The sequence below is a fragment of the Panthera leo genome (assembly GCF_018350215.1).
Source record: "Panthera leo isolate Ple1 chromosome E1 unlocalized genomic scaffold, P.leo_Ple1_pat1.1 chrE1_random_Un_scaffold_49, whole genome shotgun sequence".
NCBI classification, from domain to species: Eukaryota; Metazoa; Chordata; class Mammalia; order Carnivora; family Felidae; genus Panthera; species Panthera leo.
In genome coordinates, this window is record NW_024962226.1 from 204,079 (window position 1) to 224,758 (window position 20,680).

At 40.3% G+C, this 20,680-nt stretch overlaps 1 protein-coding gene and 1 long non-coding RNA gene across 3 annotated transcripts in view; one reads left to right on the plus strand and one right to left on the minus strand.

Annotated features, from left to right (window-relative positions):
* LOC122212751 (leucine-rich repeat-containing protein 37A2-like) overlaps positions 1-20,680 on the plus strand; it is a 49,888-nt gene that overhangs the window by 10,379 nt on the left and 18,829 nt on the right. Inside the window, exons 3-7 of the mRNA XM_042926717.1 lie at positions 3,224-3,295; positions 7,153-7,224; positions 7,950-8,030; positions 18,760-18,831; positions 19,395-19,469. Coding sequence (XP_042782651.1) covers positions 3,224-3,295; positions 7,153-7,224; positions 7,950-8,030; positions 18,760-18,831; positions 19,395-19,469 — 372 coding nt within the window. The remainder of the gene's footprint in view (positions 1-3,223; positions 3,296-7,152; positions 7,225-7,949; positions 8,031-18,759; positions 18,832-19,394; positions 19,470-20,680) is intronic.
* On the minus strand, positions 13,437-14,462 carry LOC122212764. Of its 2 annotated transcripts, none has more exons than XR_006199286.1 (2): positions 14,084-14,462; positions 13,437-13,637 (listed from the first exon to the last, which is right to left on the minus strand). It is a non-coding gene; the product is annotated as an uncharacterized LOC122212764 (long non-coding RNA). The 2 variants fall into 2 exon arrangements; XR_006199287.1 differs by lacking the exon at positions 14,084-14,462 and adding an exon at positions 13,964-14,052.

Sequence of the window (20,680 nt, forward strand, 5' to 3'; positions counted from 1 at the left end):
CTAGAAGATGAATCTGGTAAGATTTGATGATTCTTAAAAAATTTTTAAATGTTTATTTATTTTTGAGAGAGAGAGAGAGAGAGAGAGAGAGAGTGAGTGAGCAGGGAAGGGGCAGAGAGAGAGGGAGACACAGAGTCCAAAGCAGGCTCTAGGCTCCGAGCTGTCAGCACAGAGCCTGATGTGGGGCTCGACCCCACAAACTGTGAAATGATGACTTGAGCCGAAGTCAGACACTTAACCAACTGAGCCACCCAGGTGCCCCAAGATTTGATGATTTCTAATTCAGCTTGAGGGTTATGCCTTGTAAGACAGAAGTTTTTAACTATGGGTCAATAGTCCCCTGGGGCAGGATTTTTAACCTTTTTTTCTATATATCAAATTTAAAAAAAAATTTTTTTTAACATTTATTTATTGCTGAGAGACAGAGCATGAACAGGGGAGGGGCAGAAAGAGAGGGAGACACAGAATTGGAAGCAGGCTCCAGGCTCTGATCTGTCAGCAGAGAGCCCAATGTGGGGCTCGAACCCACGAACCGTGAGATCATGACCTGAGCTGAAGTTGGACACTTAACAGACTGAGCCACCCAGGCACCCTTCTATATATGTATTGATGATCTGCAGAAGCTTATGTTCTTGGGATAATGTTTTCAAATGTATAATAAGTTAAAATATATAGGAAAAGGAAATTATGTGGAAATAGAGTTTTCAAAAATTTTTAAAAAAGATTAGTGATATAGCAATAAATCTGCTTCTGTTAGAATATTAAATAACAAAATATAATGGTACGCCTACTAACTATTATAACTTCAAGGTACTGATGAGAATAAATGATATTTTGAGATATCCACGCCAAATATGTGATATGAAAATATCTGATTTCTGCTGGGGACCAAATAAACTACACTAATCTGTGGTTTGTTGCCTGCATTCATAATGGAAGGAAATGCTAATTCTAGTTAGAGGTTTGTGAAAATAGAGATGTGATTCTATTTCCCATCCAAGTTTGGCACCCACAAATTCAGTCCATTCTATTCACGGACCTGAGCCCTAAAGGGATGGTCTGCAAATTGAAATCGCATGCACACCTTTGCACGTATTCAAGAAAGTACAGTTTTCTAGGGAAAGGGTCCATTCCATAGCTTTTATGAAATTCTCAAAAGGTTCTTGTCTCAAAAGATTGAGTCACAAATTGGGGTGGAGGTGGAGAAAGACATTTGTTTTCCTGTGAAGTTGTACTTATTCTCATAAATGATGATAAATGAATGATTTGTTTTAATTAAAAGTAGTATATTTGCAAATTGATACCTGTCACTTTCTGAATTCATTCAACAAATATTTATGGAGCATCTCCTATGTCCCAGGAACTGTTTTACGTGCCAGGGATATAAGCTCAAGAACAAAACTGACCAAATATCCCACTTGTCAAGGGGTTTACAAATATATAATATAAAAACAAATATGTAAATATAATAAATACATAGAATTTCAAGTATTGGTAAGAAATCAGTGGCCAGATCTCTCAAGTTTTCTAATTTATTCAACGACCGTTTCTGCTGCTCATAGACTGAGTTTTTTACTAATGATAATACTTTTCATTCATATAATCTTGAGTTGGTTCTTTTTATTAGATGTACTGTTTACCTCTGTCTGAGGATATATTAATGATGCCATTCTAAATTTTGTATACTGTTTATTTTTGAGAGAGAGAGAGAGTGAGAGACAGAGTGCAAGTTGGGGAGGGGCAGAGAGAGAGGGAGACACAGAATCTGAAGCAGGCTCCAGGCTCTGAGCTTCAGCACAGAGCCCAGTGCAGGGCTTGAACCCATGGACTGCAACCTGAGCCGAAGTCGGATGCTTAACCGACTGAGCCACGCAGGTGCCCCATTAATGTTGGTATTCTCAAATCCTTTTGTGTTTTCTCTGTTAACTGTGTCATTGACTATAAGCTGTTATATTTGTTTTTTATTTTCTGTCCTGAATAGAATTGGCTTTCTCACTCCATTTGGTCATTCCTGAGTGCAATTTATCTTTGTAGTTGAGATTTGACTTGCTTCTGTTTTCTGGTCCTAAGGAAGAGGTGAAATGAACCACGGGGCTTGTTATTGGTGACAGGTCCCCCTGAGAGTTAAAGAAGAGGTGGGAGGTGACTTCTAATGGCTAGTCAGAGTGTATACCCTTCCTCCAGGGTTCTGGGACCCTGCCCCCTTCTAACACCAATGGCTCCTGCCTGGAAGAAAACACCCTTTGCTGCCAGATCCAAGGAGGAAGGATGTGGGGTTGATGTGCTGTCCTTGGTCCTACTGCAGTATCCCAGCTAATCACCCTGTAGGTGGCTCCAAGGCATTTCTGGTGGGGAGTGTTTGTAGAGCTACTCCCTTGGTTTTGAGCTAAGGTTGTGGATTTTCTAATTGTATCTTTTCTAATCATCCTTAGGGACTTTGGTGGAGTTTGGAGTTTGGTAGAGACTTGGCATGTTTCAATCTGCCAGCTTGAAATAGCACAACCTCTTAGGAAGACAATTTTGTACCCCTGTTAAATCCTGGAGAAACTTAGGCAAATGTGTACTAGGATATAAACAGAAAAATGTCCAAAGCAGCACTGTTTATAATAACTGAAAATTAGAAAAATCTAGTATCCACCAACAGTAGAATGAACAAATAGTGTTACACGGGTATTTACTCTATAGTTATTAAACTGAGCATTTATGTTATGTGCATTTTATGCACATTTTTAGTTCTCACAGATATTTTTTAGATGGGGAAAAAAATTAGATGGCTTTACTTGTAGCACTGATATGGTTATAAATAGGGCTTCCACAATAAAATTTGGGAAAAGAGAGGAGGAAGTGGCAGTTCTGTCCATGTTTTTGCCACTCAGGGCTGGGTTCTAACAGAGATTTTGTGATCCAGAGAGTAGGCATTAAATGTACATTTTGGTGTGAAGAGTGGATAGGGGTGTGTGTGTGTGTGTGTGTGTGTGTGTGTGTATGTGAGAGAGAGAGAGAGAGAGAGAGAGAGAGAGAGAGAGAGAGAGAGAGACAAAGGAGTATGTGAGAAGAAAAGATTTGAATCAAACAGCAGAGATCACCATCCCTACATTAAATAAGAATTAGTGTATTTGGTGGCACCATTACCCAGGTTTCTCTCACATCTAGCGGTCCTGTGTAGCAAATAGTTGTAGTTATTTTTGCATTTTGACCCAGAAATGACCTTTTCATTTTGCAGAATTCTCAGTGACAATTATCTGACCGAATTACATAAAGACACATTTGAAGGCCTGCTATCCCTCCAGTATTTGTAAGTTAATCAGTTCATCATTTATTATGAGTTTTTAGTTATATTATTTATTAAAAAATACAGGGTTCAAATTGGATAATTGCAACAATTTCTTCTAACAGTAGAATTCTATAATTCTCTATAGTGGAATTCTATAATTCTCTCTATTAAATTCTATAACTCTGTAAGTCTGTGGGGACCCAGCCCATCTCTAGCATTAAATACCTCCTATGCATTTTCAACTTTTTAATTTTATAGACAAGATATAGGAAAAAGCCCTTCAGTTGTAGAGGAAAAGGGGTAATGAAGTCTGAGCAATTATGGACACCCATATGAACCTTGTTATGTAAGTGTTCATATACCATCTGCTTTTATTTATATTTATTATTTATGGCCCATGGATCAAATCCTGTGTATGGTCTGTCTTGATACAACCTATGAGTTCAGAATGATTTTCATGTTCTTAAAGGGCTGTAAAAGAGAAAAGAAGAGAAAGAAACAGAGAATATGTGACGGAGACCGTATATGGCCTGCAAAGCCTAAAATATTTACTGTCTGGCCTTTACAGAAAAGGTTTGAAAAAGTTGGCTTAGTAAAATGAGAGGAATTGAAGTTAACCTCAAATTGTCACCTACAAGACAAGAAAATATAGAACACTTACATTAATTTGAATGCCATTAACCCAGAATTTTTAAATAATTTAATCTAAATTAAATATTTAAATATTAAATATTTAACTAAGCAGGTGAATTATGTAAGCAGTATTACCAAGTACATATTAAATTATTAAGAGATTAAGGATTTCAGTGTGGGAAATTTTATTAGTTTATTTTTTTATTATTATTTTTTATGTCATTTATTGTTAAGTTAGCTAACATACAATGTGCACTTGGCTTCAGGAGTAGATTCCTGTGATCAGTGTGGAAATTCTTATGCCACCATAAAAATAGATGTTTAAAATGATGGTTAAGGGGTTGGGGCTCCTGGGTGGCTCAGTTGGTTGGGCGTCCGACTTTGACTCAGGTCGTGATCTCACAGTTTGTGGGTTCGAGCCCCGTGTCGGGCTCTGTGCTGACAGCTCAGAGCCCGGAGCCTGTTTCAGATTCTGTCTCCCTCTCTCTCTGCCCCTCCCCCACTCATGCTCTGTCTCTGTCTCTCTCAAAAATAAATAAACATTAAAAAAATGATGGCTAAGGGGCACGTGGCTGTCTCAGTCATTAGAGTCTGCAACTCTTGATCTCGAGGTTGTAGGTTAGAGCCCCATGTTAGGTATAGAGATTACTTAAAAAAAATGAAACCTTTAAAAATATAATGATGGTTAAGTGGTATAGTTAGAAATGTTTACACTAAACAAACATCAGAAATGCCTCTAACTTCGCTAATTACAGAATAAACATCTCTCCAGCCTCATTGTCAAGGAAGAAATGTTTGCATATATCTCTGTACATTAGACATACAGAGATACTAATGTTCTTTGCTATGGAGGTTCAGTGTTTATTCTTTGTCCATGCCATGCAAAGCTGTGTATTTCATTAATCCTTTTTTAAAAATTTTTTTAATGTTTATTTATTTTTGAGAGAGAGAGAGACAGAGTATGAGCAGGGTAGGCACAGAGAGAGAGGGAGACACAGAATCCGAAGCGGGCTTCAGTCTCTGAGCTGTTGGCCCAGAGCCCGATGCGGGGCTCGAATTCATGAGCAGTGAGATCATGACCTGAACCGAACGAAGTCAGATGCTCAATTGACTAAGCCATCCAGGCGCCCCTCATTAATCCTTATTAATGATGTGCTTTAGAAAATAGATTCTTCTTGCAAATGTGGAAGGCTTAAGGGTAGTGAGTAAAAAGAATCTCATATGACACTAAAAATAGTCCTTCAAATTATCAAACCTTCCAAGTCTTAGGGGACAACCACTTTGTATTGGTCTTCTTGGCTACCTCTGCCATCTGGGCTCCAAACATTACAAACACAGTTTGGAGAAAAACAAAAGAGACAAACTGCGCAATGGATAGGGCCTTTCATTATTTCTACTATGAGGTACTTTGTAAGCCAATTATTTCATGTCAGGTGAAGTGTTCTCATTCATTCATTCATTCAAAAAAAATGTGAATCAAAACCTAAAAAAGAATGTGACAGGCCCTATGCCCAGTACCATAGGCACGCAGATGGTTAAGACAGGCTTCCCACCCTTGTAGGAACTCATGATTTCACAGGGAAAATAAACAGAAGCTTAAACCATAACGCCTAAGCACTAAATGGATGATGAAGCACTGACAAAGTGCAGAAGAGGGAGCCACAAAGTCATAAAACCACATTTCTTTTCAGTCGTTTTGCTCCTTCTACTCACTACCCAGCTGTTAATTTATTTTATAAATATTTGAGTTTGTTCTTTGTCCATGCATCAGTTTTAAACACAGTAGACAACGCAGATGAGCAAGACTAGTCCATACTTTCATGGAGTTTATGCCCAGAGGAAATGGAATGCCAGAATAACTATATTAAGAAGAAATTGGGGCACCTGACCGGCTGAGTCAGTAGAGCATGCGACTCTTGATCTCAGGGTCGTGAGTTCAAGCCCCAGGTTGGGCGTGGAGTCTACTTTAAAAAATTAAAAGAAGGAGAAGAAGGAGGAGGAGGAGAGGGGGAGGGGAAGAAATGGATTTGGGCAATGAGAAGTATAAGTTGTTTTTGGAACACAGAAGAGGGGGGAAGACTTCAAGTTGGATCAGGGAAGTTACTAGAGAAATGCTGTTTGAACAGAACCTTGAATGGCTATGACGTATCATCAGATAGACATCTTGGGAAGAATATGCTTGCAAGATAGAGTGAGTGAAAGGCAAAATGCAGGAGAAATTTCTTTGGTATCTGTAGAGTAGGAAACTAGAGCCGGATTTAGGATTTTGAAGGCCTTGGATAATATGCCAGGCTACCGTGTTATCACAGCAGTGCTCTAGGACAAACTTTAGACTGCACCAGGGTCACCGGGAGGCCTTGTCAGAACACAGGTTCCACCTCCACAGTTCCTGATTCACTCAGTCCAGAGTAGAGCTGAGAATTTGCATCTTGAGTAAGTTCCCAAGTGACTCTGATATTTGAGAACCACTCCTGGAGAATTAATCTGGTGACTGTGTGCAGTATAGATTAGAATGGGAGAGACCAGAGATGAAAATGCCAGTCAGAAGATGGTGGTACCCATGTAGGTGGAAAGTGAGGGACTCGGCTGAAATCCATGGAAATAAGAGGGTCAACCATAATCAAGAATGGGTGTTTCCAAATAAAAATCCAGGACCATGTTGTTTTTTTGTTGGCCCCACTTGCAGCTGAAGCAATTGATAAATTCATAGACCGTTTAGGCAACGTACAACCAAAAATAAATTTCTATTAATATGATAATATAATTCTGAGTTCGTTCAAAGTTAGGTATTGATTAGAGGAGTAACTTCTTTTCAAGTTAAATGAAAAGGTATCTTTTACCTCTTCTGGTATTGACTTGGTGTCAAGAAATAGAACTAAACCAGGAAGGTGTGCTAATGTGAGAATATCCCTTTTAATATTAGAAATTATATGTGGAGATCACAACTTTGAGCTCATAATTTAGAAATTGATGAGGCCACAAACAGTCATTTAATCAATTCTTCTGCTCTCAGGAAAGATTACTTCCAAGATCTATCAAGATCTATAGTTGTATATTTTATGTATGAAGATCACAAAGGTGAGACTCTTAAGAAAGGTGAGGACAGGGTTAGGGGCTCTGGAAGGTTCAAATAACAATTCCTAATACTCAGAGTTTAGCCAAAAGCTACTTATTCAATACTACCATCCTACTAATTAGATATCTTATAGCTAATTGAGGCAATATTTTCCTTTTCCTTTTCCTAGAGATTTATCCTGCAATAAAATACAATCTATTGAAAGACGTACATTTGAATCACTACCTTTTTTGAAGTTTATGTAAGTTACAAATATAATTTCATTATATTTGGAATTTGTATTAAACTTAATTGTAAACCTCTTTGTTATTCATTTGGAATGAATGAAACTTTATTAGTCGAAAGCTACTAAAATTATGTAGCAAATCTTTTTTGTCTGTGGCAAAGTTTGGTGTGAGAGTTATTATAGAGATCAGAGTGAATCGTTCTAGAGCAGCAGTTCTCTGCCAGGGTGATTTTGCATCCAGGTGACACTTGGTAGTGTCTGGAGACATTTTTGATTGTCAGACTGTAGATGTGCTCCTGGCATCTAGTGGGTGGAGGCCAGGGCTGCTGTCACACCCTACAGTTCACAGGGCAGCACCCCCCCCCCCCATAACAAAGATTATCCAACCATAAATCTCAACAGTGCTAAAGTTGTGAAACGTTTTTCTAGAGAAATAAACTTACTTCTCTAGAAAAAAATACTTACTTAACACAAGTATTTATTGAGCATTTACTGATTTGTATCTAATGCACCACATGTATAAACATGAAAGTATAAATCTTTCATGCAAATATTTTTTTAAAAAGGCAAGTATCTTTCATAGTGAGATTTCTTTAGTGTATGGAGAGAGTATTGTGGTTATGTTTCATTATCTATAAATTAGAATCACTGCCAAAGGATAAATATTCTGAAAGAATATCTTTTTTTTCTCTTTGTTTGTGTCTTGTTTTGTGTGTGTGTGTGTGTGTGTGTGTGTGTAGAAATCTTCGTTGCAATTTACTCACCGAACTGAGCTTTGGAACATTTCAGGCCTGGCATGGAATGCCGTTTTTACACAAGCTGTAAGTGAAATAGAAAATGAATACATGTAAAAAAAAAAAACAAAAAAAAACTACATGTAAAAATATCATACAGTGATTGGTTAGGTGTGTGTTAATAAACCCAGTATGAATTCTGGAAAGTAGGTCTTAAAATCCATTTTTTTTTTCAAATGAGGAAACTAAGGTACAAAGAGGCCAAGGGACTTGTCTTAACTCCTAAATGGCACTCTCTGCCCTCCCTCGTACCCAGCTTTGTGTGGGCAATGAAAGCCCCAAGCAAGTAACACCCAAGTCAGTATTATCATGGGAATTCGTGACAGTGATGCTTCCCCAAGGTGTGCATGGTCCTTGAAATCCACTTTTGAATTTAACTTTGATTCCTGCTCATGTGCAAGTTTCCTATGCAAAAGAGAACTTCAAAGAACTAAGTTTAGCACAGAGTTCTCCAGGCAGCAAAAGGTGTGGGTGCTTCTTGAGCCATCAGGAAAGCAGAAAGAACTCCTGAATGCCTGCCACAGGGCACTGCTCTCCATGTGTTTTCTTTCCTGACCACTCTTCAATTAAGAAGTGTGTTATTCCCTTTCAGCCGGAAAATTCTGTGATTTCTCTGTAAAAAAGCAAATCATACTGGACATGTTCAGTGGCCTGAGGGGGATTTTTAGACTCAAGGTTGAAGACCCTCCTCTAAAGCAGACGCTGGAAAAGACTGTCTTACTGTCTTGTGGTTCAGAAATCCGATTTCACAACTTATCTTCCATTAGATGAAAGTGTTTACGGTGTGTCCGGAGCTGGAGTAAGTTCCTGCGGGTGCCCAAGAGCAGGGGCCTCCTCTCTCCTCTCATTAATTTGCTGATGCCTAACTTGGGGAAAGAATACTGAGGGTCAGTTTTTTGTTTTGCCGGCATGCCAGAGAACGGGCTCATTGAGTTTCTCCACCAAGAGGTTTTAGTGGTGTCAATATAATGTCTTAAAACTCACCACCTCTACTAAGCATCTTATAACACCGAGAGTCTCTTCTAAGAATCTGAATTTCATAGTTATGTAGGCAATACAGGACAAAATAGCGTGGAATCCGTTGATAACAATGAATGAATTCATTGAAAAACACTCAGTGCCACGCGCACTCTGTGTCGACAGTGTACTAAGTACTGGGGGTACAAAGAATACACAGGGACTGTCCCCAAGAATCTTTCATACTGGAAGGAGAAAAAGATGGCCGTTGATGGGAAAACGTATGTGAGCCATGCTGGCATCAGTGCAGCAGGGTAACGAGCTAGGGGGTGACAAAGTAGGGGATGGTTGTGGAATAGAAAAGATTTGTCGTGGACAAGGCAACAACTTGCTTGTGTTGAGTTTTCACGTTCATCTTGATGAAGTTTTGGGGAGATGGTGGGGAGTCGGGAGCCGACGGCCAAGAAAGAATTCTTGAACATGTCTTTGGTGCAAAAAGGCGATTTTATGAAAGCACAGGGACAGGACCGTGGGCAGAAAGAACTGCACTGGGGTTGTGAAGAGTGACAGGTTATATGCTATGGAATTGGGAGGTCAAGTCAAAAGGGAAGTCTCCAGAGGGACTGTGATATGTGAAAGAGGACTCCTAAGATACCAGAGGCCTTGCTATTGTCAAGCTAAGGTTGTTTTTCCGTCTAGCAAAGCATTAAGACAGTAGGGAGTTCCTGGAGAAATATTTTATTTGCCTGCCTCAAGTATCTGTCAATAGGCTGCAGGTTATAAGGAAATTTAATTTTACCTGAGATTTCCTTCTTGCCTTTGTTCCCCATATCACTATGGAGGGGTGATGTTGGGGCTCCAGGAAGCTGATTCTGTAGGTTTCTGGCGATTAGGCTATTGATAAGATTGCCTTTTTCTTGTAATTTACTAAGATATTTGTAAACTGATGGAAACTCCTATCTTGCCCGACTGAGATCTCTTATCAGTTAACCATTTGTTTTCTTTCCTTTCCTTTGTCCTCGAGCAGCCAGAATCACACATATCCCACCTGGGGCGGGGGCATGTGCTAACTTGTATTTTGCCCTCAACTTGCCTCATGCTCCCTCATCGATCTTACATGACAGAAAAAGGTAATTAAAGAACCAGAGCTAGCTGGTATTGAGAATAAATTAATACTCATGTCATGTGTGTTATGCCCAGAATTCGTGATCCCCAAATACCGCCAGGGAGCCGAGTCCGATGTAAAAGCAAAAGAGCCTTTATTCGAGCTAGCTCGAGCTCAATCCCCTACCTGCACTGATGCAGAGGTGAGATACCGGGGAGAGAGAGCCAGTTTCAAAAGGACAAAGGTTTTATGGGGGCCTAGGGGCAGTTGGTGAGGTAATGGCTGTGGCCTCAGCTGATTGGCTGGGGAAGGGTCCTGGGGAAGAGTGCTGTTAGGCAGGTGGGGGGGGGGGGTTACTCAAGGGGAGGAGGTGTGGTCAAGGTGAAGGACACAGAACAAGATGGAGTCAGCCGGCGTAGGCCCGCCCTTTCAATGTGGTTTGAATAGAGCTGTACTACTAAAACGAATTCACAGTTAACTTCCAAAAAATTATCACAGTACAGTAAGTGTGTATTGGAGGTTGGGCTCCTTGTTTGGGGCCAAACTTTTCTTTTCTTTTTTCTTTTTAACGTTTATTTATTCTGAGAGAAAGAGAGCATGCGCAAGGGAGATGCCATCCCGTGAATTCAGTCACGTTATTACCTATGTGACTTAATTACTGGGGTGTTTATAAGTTGAAACAATATTTTCTCCAGCATTAAATAAGTTTGTAAACCTTTTGGGCCCCAGCTGAGGTGGATTTATCTTGAACTGACTGAAGCTTAAACTTCAGGTCTTCTCACTTACATAGGCCCCTTCCGAAGTCTTGGGAGGGACCCTCGCAGTTCCTGTACGCATAATTTTGCATGTTTTGATGAGGCAGGATTTCCCAAAGTAGATGAGGTCCAGACCCTACAAGGCCTCGATTCACCCCTGGGTTTCAGGTAATTCTATCTCAGTAAGTTTTTTGAATGAAGCCTCTTAAGTTATTGATAAACACTGAGTGAACACGTTAGCGGTGTGGTAAAGTCTATTTTGAATCTGAAATCCACCTCAAAGCCATGCCAAGAGTTTATTAATAAGGTACCACTTTTTGAATGGTAGTAATAATCCTATTTCTTTCAGATGAAATCAGGAATGAAATATATTATGGAAAACCAACAGTGGTTGATAATCCTAAATGTTAAGTATACTTTTTTTTTCCTGACTTTAAAGTGCTTCTCCTTCATTCACCTACACAGGTGCAGACCGATGGCTTATTTTAAAAAATTCACTTCATTGCTTCTAACAGTACGAGCTCCATGAGTTTAGAAGCCGAAGGACTCTACGATGTAGAAAGGCTGTACCTTATCGGGATAGAGCACATTCACATGCTGGCTCGTCTGTGGCGCATCAGTATTGTGCCAAGAACATAAGCTCTAAGGGAGAATAAGGAAAATCTAAGCCTTACCCCTTTTGAATTATTGTTGAGAATATCGTTGAGGTAGGTGTGGCCACCCTCTGAAGGCAAAGTCGAGCCGCAGTCACAGAGACGCCCTAACGCTCCCCCAGTCAACCGCCATCTGCTTCCTTTTAGACGGCTGCGTGCCCACACAAGTTGACACACTTCAGGATATTGTCATCGCTTTTTGGTATGTACTGGAAATCCTGACAGCTTCTTCTCAGATTCAGAAAGGCATCAACGTTAAGGATGAAGATGACAACTCAGGGCTGTCCTTTTGGGGTGATTTAGGGTAACTTTTATTATTTTCCGTGTGTGGTAGTTCAGAAGCTTTGCGATAGTCATACCCAACTGTTACTTTTCTTCTCCCAGCTGCATCTGATTCTTCCCACGTATATGCCAAGGCATCTTCTTTCTCTGGGAAGCATGGTAGTTGCTCCTCTGCCCCATATCATTTCTTTAATACCTACCTCTGTTAGGTATTTACTGCGCTCCGGCACTACGCTGAGACCTTTCGCTTGTGCTGCAAGTAAGACAGTGTGTCTTAAACTCTTAGAATAGAGCTTGGCACGTGGGAAATGCTCCGGATGTGGCCCCTCACACGGCACTTCATTTTCGTTTTTCCAGCAACTCTTGTGATACAGGTAGTATCATCCTCATTTCGGGGATGAGGAAGTTGAAACTCAGAGACATCGGGAGACTTGCCTAGGTTCACACTGTCAATAAGTGACAGAACCACTTAAGAAGCTTCGCGAGTAATACAATTCCGCATTCCCTGGCACTAGGTAGGACCTGAATGACAACCGGCCTTTTGGGCGTCGTCCCTTGGAGTCAGCTTCTCACTGGAATAGGACCTTTCGAGCAGGGAGCTCCTTTTCCCTATGCTTCGGGAGCTCCTGGCCATGCCACCTATGGGCATCCCCAGGCTTCCTGCTCACCGCCTGGTGCAAATATCACATCGTCACTGCTAGGCACCCACTCTGTGCCCAGCCTTATGCTAGGTGCTTTGCACATGCTCTTTCCTTTAATCCTCAAATTGCCTTATGAGGTAAATGCTGCTAAAAAGACTCGGAGACGTTCGTTACTTAAGTCCCTTCACCAGGAAGTGACAGCCAGAATTCAGACCTAGGTCTGCCTGATTCCGGGGCCCTTGCTTCTTGGGCTGTTCCTCACTGCCAGAAACTCCTCTTCAAGGCTGTTCTCAGAACTTGAATTAAAACATGGGCTCACCATTTCAGATTCTTTAGGCTTCGCCCCTCCCCCCGCCCAACCCCTGAGAGAGGATCTACGTGATGCCGTTAGATGTCTTGTATTGAGGAGCTTCGCATGGGGAGTCATGTTCTCATGGCTCATGAACCTATGTAGATGAATAAAGGAAAGGGGTTATTCTATCCCCAAGTACTTCAAACATACTGGAATAGGGTCTAGATCACTCTACTTATTTCTTCAACTGCTTTCCTCCAAGGAGCCAGTTTTCCCTCCATGCCTTGGGATTCCAGCATAGAGAGTTTGGAGTCTGTCCTATTTGAAATGTATTTTCACTGCCTGCTTTGGACATTTTTTCAGCTAAAGCTGTTAGGATTTCAGTACATTCAGGACAGTGGTGACAAGCTTCAGTCCTCAAGTCTTCTCTGTCTCCTCAGTTAATAGAAAGGAAACGTAGCCCATCTGTCTGGACCTCTGTAGAAGAATTTGGAGAAAAAAAAAATAACACGTAAGAAATGTTCCCTTATTTTGTGAGCTACCTTTAGTCTGTCCCGTTGCTCTGCAACGGAAAGCTTTTGCAAAAATACTTGAGTTTTCCTCTTCAAATAAGATAGAGTTTTTTAAAAAACAAAAAAATATCTAGAACAGTATTTCTTCAACTTTGATTATGAGACAGTCTTTGAGGATAACTGTTGTTATGTTTTACTCCCATAAAGATAAGCCCACGAATATCCAAAAGCCAATAGACTGAGTCAGCACACGTTTTATCTGTAAAATGAGGGAATTGAACGGAAATGGAGATGATGTCTAGTGCAGCGTCCACCGTTCGTTCGTATCGCAGTCTGTGGAAAGACAATTGCTGTCGGTCCAGCAGATGTAACCTGTCGGGTCAGTTCTCATTCTCCCCTTGGCTCAGGCACAATAGCTCCATGAAGAGAAGGCGGCACTAAAGACAGGAGGAGATAGGATAACTTGGAGTGGCCTGTATTTTGTTTTCACTACAGATAAACACAGGGCATTCATCTCAGCAGGAGGGCTGCCTGGGTAAGAGGAAGCACCGAGCCGATGGGTATAAGGCCATGGGTGAGCTACCAGGAAAGAGGGGGGGACAGTGGGGGTAGAGCACTGAGATAGTTGGGGGAAGGATAACAAACTACTAAATTGTTTTGGCTGCATAATTCTTCATAGTCTTTCTTAATAGGGAGCCAGGGGGGCGGGGCGGGGGGGGGGGGAGAAGTGGGCAGGGGAAGACACACACGTGGAAGAGGTTACTTGCACAGAGCCCGCCAGTAAGCTTGTAGGTATTAATGCCATTTTTATTTTTTCAAAGCCAAAGGACATTCGGAGCCTCAAGGTTGAGGAACTGTGTTTAACCAGACATGTGACACTCACGTTCTTTCTCTTCATAACATCGTCTGACTGGATATTAACTAGTGTTACACAAACCCGACATGTTAATGGGCCTGAAAAAACGTAGAAGAAGGGGCTGGAATAGGAAGAATAGGGGAGTTTCCAAGGCAAGAACAAAAATGCATGGCTCCCAGCCGCACCGCTAACTCCCTCTGACCTCCGTTGTGGAAGAGTTTGAATCTTCGCTCCCCTTTTCTCCACCTACTAACATGTTTGATCTTCTGGCAACTGGTTCTCTATTTATCACAACATGGTTCTTTTTTTTTTTTCTTCAAATTGAGATATAGTCCGCATAATAGAATATGCAACATTATAAAGTATATAGTCCAATGGTATACTTTGATAGACAATAATCACTGCTAATTCCAGAACATTGTCATTGCCCCCCTCGAAAGAAATACCATACCCATCAGCCTTTACTCCCCATTCCCCCCTCCTCCCAGGCCCCTGGCAACAACTAATTTACCTTCTGCCCCTATGGATTTGCCTATTCTGGACATTTCATAGAAATGTGTGTCTAGTTTCTTTCACATGGCTTGTTGGCTTCAAGATTTATCCGGTTGTAGCATGTTTCAGTACTTCATTCCTTTTTTTAATGTTTATTTATTTTTGAAAGAGAGCGCACACACAAGCGGGGAAGGGGCAGAGAGAGAGGGGGACAGAGGATCCAAAACCACAGAGCCTGATGTAGAGCTCGAACTCATGAACTGTGAGATGACGACCTGAGCCAAAGTCAGATGCTTAACCGACTGAGCCACCCAGGTGCTCCAGTCACATTTTGTTCATCCATTCGTGAGTTATTGGACATTTGGATTATTTTGACTTTTTGGCTATTGTGAATAATGCTGCTATGAGTATTCATGTACAAGTTTTTGTGTGGTCATATGTTTTTAATTCTCTTGGGTACATACCTAAGAGTGGAATTGCTGGGTCATGTAGTAACTCTATATTTAACCCTTTTGAGGAACTGCCGAACTGTTTTCCACAGTGACTACACCATTTTACATTCCCACCAATGTATGAAGATTCTGGTTTCCCCAAATCTTGCTACCACTTATCATTGTCTCTCTGTTCGATCATAGCCATCTTAGTGAGTGTAGAGTACTATCTCATTGTAGCTTTGATTTATATTTCCCTAATGACCTAAGACATTGAGCATCTTTTCATGTGCTTATTGGCCATTCATGTATTTTCTTTGGCGAAATGTCTCTTCAAATCCTTTACCCATTTAAACATTTGATTATTTGTCTTTTCACTGAGTTTTAAGAGTTCTTTATATATTCTGGATGTTCTGGATACTAGACTTGTATCAGACATATGATAGTTTTGGGTTGTTTTTTTATTTTTAAATAAAGTCCAGTTTATCTATTTTTCCTTTGGTTTGTTGTGCTTTTTGTGTCATGTCTAAGAAACCGTCGCCTAAATCCAAGGTCATAAAGATTTCTCTCCTGAGAGTTTTATAGCTTGAGCTCTTCCTTCTAGGTCTTTGACTCATTTTGAGTTAAAATTTATATATGGTGTGAAGTGTAGGAATCCAACTACATTATTTGGTATGGGGATATACGGTTGTCCCAGCATCATTTGAAAAGACTAGTCTTCCCACGTTGAATGGTGTTGGCACCCTTGTTGAAAATCAGTGGGCCATAAATGTGAGGATTTGTTCCTGGACTGTCAGTTCTGTTCCATCAACTTACATGTCTGTTCTTTTGCCAGTACCACACCGTGATTACTGTAGTTTCGAAGTAGGTTTTGAAACCAGGGCGTGTGAGTCTTCCCATTGTGTTGTTCTGTGTCAAAATCGTTTTGGAGCACCCGGGTAGCTCAGTTGGTTAAGTGGCCGGCTCTTGATTTCAGCTCAGGTCATGACCTCATGGTTTGTGAGATGGAACCCCGTGTTGCAATCTGCACTGACAGCATGGAGCCTGCTTGGGATGCTCCCTCTCCTTCTCCCTCTGCCCCTCCCCTGCTCACACTTGGGAATTCCCCACTCACACTCGCTCATGTTTGCTCTTCTGCACGGGTGTGTATGCTCGCTGTCTCTCAAAATGAATAGATAAACTTTTTTTTTTTTTTAAAAAGATCATTTTGGCTATTCTCGGTCCCTTGAATTGACATACAGATTTTAGAATTAGCTTGCCAATTTTTGGAAAGAAGTCAGTTGGGGTTTGGATAGGGATTATACTGAAACCACAGTTCAATTTGGGGTATAGTGCCATTTTACCAATATTTTCTTCTGGTCCGTGAACATGGCATATCTTTACACTTATTTCAATCTTCTTTAATTTCTTTCAACAACGTTTTGTGGTTTTTAGTGTGATTCTTGCACTTCTTTGGTTAAATGTTTTCCTAAGTATTTTGTTCTTTTGAGTACTGTTATACATGGAATTGTTTTTCTAATTTTATTTTTGGAATAGTCATTGCTGATGTATAGAAATAAAGCTAATTTTTACATATTGATCTTGTGTCCTGTAACCTTGCTGAACTCATTTATTAGTGCTAAGGTTTTTTTTCTACATTCCCAGGAATATGTCTTGTGGTCTTCTAGTTACCCAGGAAGATGTTGGAGCATTTCAAAGTCCCTATGGACATCTCATTTCTCAGCTTTTTCCTTTTAGGCTTTTTGTTTAGGCTATTTTTTGTCTTGTTATCAATTGCCTCACATAGCTGCCAGATTAAAACATTTATCTATAATTGTTTTCAAAAAATGCCCCTTGGGAAGAGGCTATTTTAGCACTGTGCAGTTCTCAGTGAGGTCAAGGGCAAGGCTTTCAAGTGAAGTTTTTTAGGGACCCCACTAGACAGGTAAAACAATGACAGTTTGTTCCTTGGGAATGAGGCTTTAAGGAACTTGAGCTCCATTCTGTTCCCCTGGGATGTGGGCAATTTTTAAGGCTACCATCACGATGGAGAGCAGAGGTTGAGGACAAGTTAAAACAACAGAGCTCACTGTTCTCATAGAAATTAGTAATTTTTTCTTTAATAAATGCTCTCCGGGTTGCTGCAAGCCCATTGGTTAAAATTTCCAAAGTTCTGAGAAAGTTGATTTTGACCATTTTTGCTAGTTTTTTGTTGTTGTTGTTGCTTTTACGGAAGGATGAATTTTCAGACGTCCTTCCTTTCTCATTTTCACTGATTCACCTGTAACAGGGCTTTAAAATGTCTAAAGTCTCAGGGCACCTGGGTGGCTCAGTTAACTGCCTGACTCTTGATTTCGGCTCAGGTCATGATCTTGCGGTCATGGGATCAAGCCCCATGTCAGGCTCTGCACTGGGCATGGAGCCTGCTTGGGATTCTCTCTCTCTCTCTTCCTCTGCCTCTCCTTCACTCATACTCTTGTACTCTCTCTCTCAAAAAATAGAATACAAAAATAAAAAATGAAATCTCTAAAGTCTCAATGATCACAGGCTAATTAAATACTTAATCATGGGAGATGATTAGAGGAAAGGAATAAAAATAGAAAATGTAATTCTTAGAGAAGCTCTCCCAGATGGAGAGATGAAGTTCAGCAAAGTGTTTCTATATTTAATGCTCTCAAAGTTAAGTTTAAGGTAACGGCTATTTTAAACCCCCTTTTTTTTTCATACAAGTTAAATACAGGCTTTGGAGTCAGAACTGAGTTCAGATTCCAGCTCTGCTTCTTGACTGGCTTGACAAACTGGGACAAATTATACAACCTCTCTGTACTTCAGTTTCCTCACTTGTAAAATGGGGTAATGATGTATCTATCACATAAGGTTATTGTGAGGTTTAAATGTGAAATGCTGATCACAGATGCCCTATGGCTCAATAGTATTGGTTGTGATGATTATCCTTATAATTTTGCAAAAGTACAGTGATGATTCTTGAGCAGAGTCAACCTAAAGGCAGATTTTCTTTTCTTTCTTCCTGTTTCCTTCACTTTATTTTTGCTGTAAAGAACTGAGAAGAAAATCTACTCGGCATTTTGGAATAAAAACTTGTGTCAAGCAGTGACAAAAAGTTATTTATTCAACAAGCCTTCACTAAGTAACTAGTAAATAACAAGCACTCTGTCAGGCACAGGGACAAAAATGACAATAGAGTATGGTCCCTGCCCTCAAGGAGCTGGCAGTCCAGGAGATGGATAAGGAAACGGGATCATATGCCACCTAACAAAGGCTGTCATAGGAGAATACACATGGTGGGGGTATAGCTTTCACCATTTCCTCTTAGATTAATCCCTTTGTCTTTGGCCCCCAAACTGAGGAATTGGTCCTATTTTTGTCTTTAACCGGGTGTTTTAAACTGTGGAATTTTTTACATTTCTAGAGATAAAGGAAAAGCACCTAGAATTACAGAGGACACTAGAAACAGTATTTCCTACAGAGCCTGGGCTTCCTACCAGCATAGTCACTTCTAGGATTTTCAGCCCAAAAAGTTCTTTGGCATATCTTTGCTTTGCTGTCCACGTAAAAAAAAAAAAATTTTTTTTTTCCTCTTTCTGTTCTCCACTTTATCGTCCAGAGAGCTGGGTAGTTCCCAAAGGAAGAGTGCTTTACAGAATCTAAGGGTGATTTATAGGCAAAGGCAGAAAATGATTAGTTTTCACCTTCCAGTTCCATACCCCCAAAATGAACATAAACTTTCATGGTAGTCATTACTGGAAATGCAGATAATTTTAATTCCATTGCATTTTTCAGAATTATCAGTCGTAACCCTCTGTCAACTGTTGAAGATTCCTATCTTTTTAAGTTGCCAGCATTAAAATATTTGTAAGTATTGCAACAATCTCATGGCTCATGAGATGATTTCTGATCTTTTTTGTTGTCATCAAAAGATTAAGTATTTTGCGTTTTGGTTAAAAAGTCGTAATTTAAATTTTAACTGGGTTATTGAAATAAGCATTATTAGCAAAGAAAAAACGTATATGGGCAAGATAGCCTGCAGAGGAAGGAGTAGTATTGAAGAACACATAACAGACATGGGACTTGTAGATGTAGGTAGAAATACCATTTATCTCAAAGTGGAAAGTGGAGTAAGGTGTATATTAAAAGAAAAAAAGACTAATCAAGAGAGGTGGATGCAATTGAGAATGAAAATGAGGATAAGAGTAAAAAGGATTGTACTGTTGAGCACCAAGGTGATTAATTTGATGATGCACATAAAATGTCTTCATTGGGAGCTTTCTGAAATTATTGTCCATAGCAAGAAAACTCTTGAGCTGACTTGACAAAGAAGCCAGAATTGAAGTAATCACATGTTGCTAAGTATCTTTTTAGGTACAGAATTTTTATCCTTGGGTTCAAATCACGCATGTTTGGGCTTTCTCCTTCAGAGACATGGGATCAACACAGGTGTCACTTACAACAGTTGAGAGCATCCTCATGATGACCGTTGAATTGGAAACACTGTAAGTTGATTTTTCTTATGTGTATTTTCACTTAGTTGTTTACTTAGATTTGTTTTATTGTTTTCTTAAGTCAGATTTATTGAGGTATAAAATTTACTCTTTTTAAGCATACAGTTTGATGAGTTTTGACAAACGTGTAGTTATGTAACCACCACCACATTTGAGACGTAGAACGTTTCTGTCACCCCAAAAGGCCCCTATGTGCCTTTGCAGCCAATCCCCTTTTCTCACCACCAGCCCTGGCAACCACCAACCTAATTTTTGTCCCTATAGTTTTGCCTTTTCTACAGTGTCTTATAAATGAAATCATACAAGGGGCACCTGGGTGGCTCAGGCAGTTAAGCGTCCGACTTCAGCTCAGGTCATGATCTCGCGGTCTGTGAGTTCAAGCCCTGCATCGGACTCTGTCCTGACAGCTCAGAGCCTGGAGCCTGCTTCGGATTCTGTGTCTCCCTGTCTCTCTACCCCTTCCCCATTTGCACTCCATCTCTCTCTCTCTCTCTCAAAAATAAATGAACATTAAAAAAAATAAATAAATGAAATCATACAGTATGCAGTCTTCTGTGATTGGTTCCTTTCAGCATAATCCTTTTGAGATTCATCCATGTTTGTTTTTTTTTTTAACTTTTTTAACGTTTATTTATTTTTGAGAAACAGAGAGCATAAGCAGGAGAGGGGCAGAGAGAGAGAGAGAGACACAGAACCCGAAGCAGGCTCCAGGCTCTGTCAGCACAGAGCCCAATACAGGGCATGAACCTGCGGAACATGAGATCATGGCCTGAGCCAAAGTCGGTCACTTATCTGACTGAGCCACCCAGGCACCCCAGAGACTCATCCATGTTTTTGCACATGTCAGTAGTTCATTTCCTTTTTATTGCCGAGTCGTATTGCAGTTGTGAGGATATACCAGTTTGTTTATGCATTCATCAGTTAATGGGCATTTGAGTTGTTTCTAGCTTTTTGGCCTTTATGAATAAAGTTGCTTAAAACACTTACATGCAGGTCTTCGTGTGAGCATATGTTTTCATTGGGGGAGGGGGGCAGGTGGTAAAATACCTAATGGCAGGATTGCTACATCATATGCTGAGTGTATATTTAACTTTTTAAGAAACTGCTTACCTGTTTTCTAAAGTGGATGTACCATTTTGCATTGCAGCCAGCAGTATATGAGATCTTCTATCTATCCTTTCTTCTAATGTCTTTATCTATTT